Source organism: Protopterus annectens, chromosome 6.part0 (assembly GCF_019279795.1).
Source record: "Protopterus annectens isolate FY-2018-M chromosome 6.part0, PAN1.0, whole genome shotgun sequence".
In the NCBI taxonomy this organism is placed as follows: Eukaryota; Metazoa; Chordata; order Ceratodontiformes; family Protopteridae; genus Protopterus; species Protopterus annectens.
In genome coordinates, this window is record NC_056737.1 from 554,520 (window position 1) to 560,000 (window position 5,481).

Consider the following 5,481-nt stretch of genomic DNA (forward strand, 5'->3'; position numbering starts at 1 on the left):
CCCTCTTAGGTAACCTGCCTGAGGAGCTGGCCCAGGCGGTTGGATCTCAGCTGGCTCACGATGTCATCCATCTCGAACTCGTCCATGAGGCTCATCTCGTATGCGGCCGAGGCGAGTAGAGCGGCAGTACAGGCATTGCGCTACGGAGACAAGCGTGGCGGCGCCTGTGTCATTTTGCGGAGGCCTTCAAGTCTTCATTCGCCGACGCCCCATTTGATGGGTCCTCCCTGTTTGGGCCCAAGGTGAAAGACACACTTACCCGCTGTGAACAGGAGGGTAAGACTCTGACTGCCGTAGGGGCACGATTTTCCACCCCCTTTCGGCCTTATTCCAAGGCTAAAAGAGGAGGGAAGATGTGGTTCCGGAGATCGCAGATGTCTTACCCCTCTCAGCAGGAAGGTTCCCCGTCCAGAGGCAGAGGAGGGGGAAATTCATCAGGAAGACGCCGTCCCAGAGGCGGCAGAGGACCCCGCAACACTGGAGACCGTGAGTCCTTTCGTGGCTCCTCAACTTTTCATAGTCCCTGAGGGATTGCCCGGCTGTGCTGCTCCGGAGCCAGTCGGGGGTCGTTTTTCGAAGCACCTAAAGGCCTGGGAAAGGATCACTCAGGACCGATGGGTGCTTCGAATTATCGCTGGAGGTTACTCCATCCCATTCTGTTGTCCCCCACCTCAGTCCAAAAGAATCCCGGACCCGCCACCCAGTCAACGGGATACCGCAGCCATAGAAATTTCAAAACTGCTGCAAAAAGGAGCCATCCAACGGTCCCCAGACCAGATCGGATTAGGGACTTACTCAAGATTCTTTTTAGTGCCAAAAAAGACCGGGGACTTGAGGCCCATTTTGGACCTAAGCAACCTAAACCGTTCAGTCAAGAAGTCCAAGTTCCGAATGGTCAACTTACAAACCATTCTCCCGTTGTTGGAGAAAGGTGTTTGGATGTGCTCCATAGACCTCAAGGACGCGTATTACCATATCAAAATACATCAAACGTCCAGGAGACACTTGCGCTTCAGCCTAGGAAGCAGTCATTTTCAGTTTAGTGCTGCCCTTTGGTCTCACCACAGCCCCCAGGGTGTTCACCAAATGCTTGGCAGTAGTGACTGCTCACTTGAGGAGTCTAGGATTCCAGGTGTTTCCGTACCTAGGCGACTGGCTTCTAACTGCCACCTCAAAGCATCTACTTCTACAGAGCCTGCAGGCCACAACATCACTGGGCAATTCCCTAGGAATCACCTTCAATTGGCCAAAGTCTGTGTTACGGCCATCTCAAAGGATAAAATTCATAGGGGCAGAGATAGATTCAAACTAGATGAGGGTCTATCTACCTGCAGACAGAATTCAGATCATACAAAATCAGGTTCGAGCCCTACTCCCCAAGTCCAAAGCCCCAGCCAGAATGGTCTTGCAACTATTGGGATCGATGTCTGCCACAGTTCTGCTAGTTCCCTTGGCAGGGTTACACATGAGAATCCTCCAGTGGCTTCTCTCAACTCAATGGTCCTTTCAGGAACTCCCTCTCAATCATCTAATATGGATCACAGAATCTTGCAGATGAGACCTTCGCTGGTGGCTAGTGTCTTCCAATTTGGATCAGGGACGACCCTTTGCTCTTCCTCCTCCGGCAGCCACGTTGACCACGGACGCCTCCCAGGCGGGGTGGGGGGGGGGCATTCCCTGGGCAGGTCAGTCCAGGGCAAATGGCATCCGGAAGAGACCTCTCTCCACATCAACATCCTAGAGATGAGAGCAGTACTCCTGTCCCTTCAAGCCCTTCACTGTTACCTCCCCCAGGGCGTAATTGCTGTTCACACAGACAACATGTCAGTTGTCTGGTACCTGAACAAGCAGGGAGGGACCAGATCCTATCCTCTTTGCAGAGAAGCGATGAGGGTCTGGGAATGGGCAATCTCAACCAATCGCTTCTAGTGGCAACTCACATACCGGGCAAATCCAATGTAGCCGACAGGTTGAGCAGGACCATTCTCTCTCCTCACGAGTGGTCTCTGAACATAACTATTACAAGACAGATTTTCAGCGAATGGGGAGTTCCTTGTTGCGACCTCTTCGCAACTCCTCTGAATGCGAAGTGCAAGGATTTTTTCTCCCTATCCCCGGCTCCGGGGAAGAGCCCTATGGATGCGTTAGTCCATCCTTGGCCCACCGGCCTGCTTTATGCCTTCCCTCCAGTTCCTCTACTACCCAAGGTAATTCAGAAGGCTTCTCTCTTAGGGAGCAAGATGATCTTAATTGCTCCTTACTGGCCTCGTCAAGTCTGGTTTCCCTATCTTCGGAAACATGCTCTGGAAGGTCCATGGTTCCTGGACCAGATCCCAGCCCTACTGACTCATCAGTCGGGACTACTACACCAGTCCCTACACATATTAAGATTGACGGCCTGGCTCCTCCTCTTCCAAGCATAGTCAGGAGACATGCACTAGACCCAGAGGTAGTGCGCATATTGTCTTCAGCCCAGAAGTCGACTACGAAGAAACTTTATTCTAGCAAATGGAAAAGATTTGCTATATGGGCTCAACTCCGGGGCCTGGACTCCATTTCAACTCACGTAGCAGAAGTACTCAAGTTCCTAACCTCTCTTTTCAACCAAGGCTCTTCTGTTTCTACCATCAAAGTACAATTGGCAGCAATTTCTAACTTTCATGAATCCATAGACCCACCTTTAATGAGCAACAGGTTGTGTAAGACCTTCTTGAAAGGTGCTGCTCTATTAAGACCTCCAGTTTCTCATCCTGCACCTCCATGGGATCTCGATATAGTATTACGTGCCTTGACTTCTTCCCCCTTTGAACCGGCAGCTACCTGTGATTTAAAGTTTCTATCATGGAAGACAGCTTTCCTAGTGGCAATTACTTCAGCCAGAAGGGTTTCAGAACTTCAAGCTTTGTCAGTAAAACCTCCGTACTTGGTTTTTCATCCAGACAGAGTTTCCCTCAGACAGAATCCTTCTTTTGTTCCTAAAGTCTGCTCTACTTTATGCTTACAACAGTCATTAGAGCTCCCAGTGTTTTTCCCAAAATACTCCAATGAAGCGGAATTTATTTTCCACACACTAGATGTCCATAGGCAGTTACGTTTTTATTTGGATAGGACCAAACAGTCAAGAAATACAAATCAGTTGTTTGTGTCCTTTGCAGAAAACAAATTGGGCAACGCAGTCACAAAGGTCACTATTGCCAAATGGATCATGGACTGTATTACTCAAGCTTATATTTTTTCTAACGAGGAGCTTTCCACCGCTGTCAAGGCTCATTCTACAAGGGCTATGGCTACTTCGGTAGCATTTCATTCTAAGCTTGCTATTGGTGACATTTGTGCTGCGGCTACATGGTCTTCCCCGCATACTTTCATTTCTCACTACAAATTAGATGTGGCATCTAGAGGACGAGCTTCATTTGGTTCCACAGTGCTCAGGAGTGTTTTCCAATGAGCCACCCGGGATTTAGGTGCTAGGGTCGCTGTCCCATCAGTCAGAATGTAGGCGAGATTGGATCACATAACATCTTTTAGTTATGTACTCACCATAACTTCAGATGTTTGGGATCCATCTCGCCATTCTAATAACCCACCCTCCTTCCCCTTCCTTGGAGATCAGAGGATATCAGAAGGTCCGAATCCTGTTGTTTCATCTTGAAACATCTAACAATGTTATATAAACAAGCTGTGCATGTGTGCATGAATGCGGACAAACAAGATCTGGGGGATTAGTGGTGGTGCATCCTGGGATAAAGAAAGCTCTGCCAATAAGAGGCCTCGCTCTATAGCATAAGCGTGCCGAGTCGGAGCCGAGGGATCGGCTCCGAACCCATCAGTCAGAATGTAGGCGAGATGGATCCCAAACATCTGAAGTTATGGTGAGTACATAACTAAAAGTTTGGCAGGACGGACCACCTCAGTTATGGGTGTTGACCGACTTTCTAAATTAAGAGGAACTGTGTTTGAGAATCAGGTCTCTACCTTGCACCCACTGAGTCATAGGATACACTCAAGCCAACAGTGACCCTGAAATAGACTAGGGAACGAATAAACGTTTACATTTCAGCGTTCTGTGAGCTGGCCTAACTGACTCATCTGGTAATTTATTCACCTGGCACTCTGAATGACTTTTTCGGTTCCATTAGCCTGGCACTAGTGCTTTGCTCCATACCTTCCAATCTACTCAACACATTTTTGAAGTAATATCCGCAGATTATGCGCGACTTTGAGAATATCTTTATTTTACGCACTGGCTTATAAATGTGAGCTAGTATTTCCTTTGCAGTTACAAAACACAAATGAAAAATAAACTATATATTGGTCCCGTGTGGAACAGAAAGAATTCCACACTTCACTGAAAGGGTACTACAGGTTTTCTTTAAACTGTGACAACAGTGATGACGACGAGATCTGTCCCAAAGCCAAGGTCTGCGCCACTCTCCGCGTAACGCACCCTTTAATCAGCCGGTAATTTTTCCCTTGGTTCCCGGTTGAATACCAACAACAGAGATGTCTTTTACGAAATTACGTCAGTGACCCTTTTTTGAAGCCCGCCCGCCTCGTCAGTCAACAGCCTGCCGCAGTAAAGCGGCCTGTGACAGGCGCTTGCAGTAGTTACACTTTGCTATAACTCAATAACCAAACGTAAACTTTGGTGGAGTCAGCCTCTGAAAACCTAGCCCCCTCCCCTTCTACTGTGTATTCAATAAGTTGGGTTTGCAGATCATGGAGGTGCATGGTAAGTTTTACTAGACAAAGGTTTTTGGTTCCATTTGTTTGTGTACCTTATACTGCTGGTAGACAGTTTAGGGACTGGCTGGTTTCTTGTTAATGTGCAGGCTTGGGGGTAGCAGTACAGCTGTATTTACTGTTGTGTCGTCTGAGCAGCTTTTGCAGGGAGGGAGTGGGGCTGGGCTGGAATCCGAGTGTTAGGTTTACTCGCGTAGCTTCTGTTTTTTCCCCTTTTTTCGGTTTACGGAACTAAAGAGTACGGTTAGACCTTGGTTGGAAGCTAAAAGATAACTACTAATAACCAGTTTTACGTCTGGGGCTTTGGAGTTTGATTCTACACAGTTTAGATTAGTTGATTAGTTGTTAATGTAAACCCCATTTTATCTTATACTGGAAGATTATAGGCCTTGTATTAGAACATCCGTAACAGTTAGCTGGTGTTTCGTTACTTCATGCTTTTTGTGTGTGGTAGTTTTTAAATCGTTTGTGAAAAATGTTTTCAAATGTTTTCATGTGTTCTACAACGAATAGGTAGCAGACAACACAGTCTAATTCAAGTACGTGCTGCAGTTGGAAGTGTAGGTGTGTAGTATTGTCAAGCAGTACTTCTGTTCGACACACAGATGCTTATAAAAATACGAGTTTTATTTGCATGCTTGTCAGTCAGATACGCCTGTAACTTTTTCAGCAGTTTCATCTGCTTGAGTATTTGAGGGAAGCCTACAGGCTGTTTGTCCCAGAAAGAGTTGAGAAAGA

The 5,481-nt window shown here is 47.3% G+C and overlaps 1 protein-coding gene across 2 annotated transcripts in view; it reads left to right on the forward strand.

Moving 5' to 3' along the window:
• Window positions 1-4,401: 4,401 nt before the first annotated feature.
• The window catches only part of LOC122804127 (putative transcription factor p65 homolog), a 2,378,992-nt gene continuing 2,377,912 nt past the window's right edge, over window positions 4,402-5,481 (forward strand). For both annotated transcript variants that reach the window (XM_044073775.1, XM_044073774.1), the window contains exon 1: window positions 4,402-4,732. Coding sequence is in view for 1 of the 2 variants with exons in the window: in XM_044073774.1 (XP_043929709.1) it covers window positions 4,720-4,732 (13 nt within the window). In the remaining variant the exon portion in view is untranslated. The remainder of the gene's footprint in view (window positions 4,733-5,481) is intronic.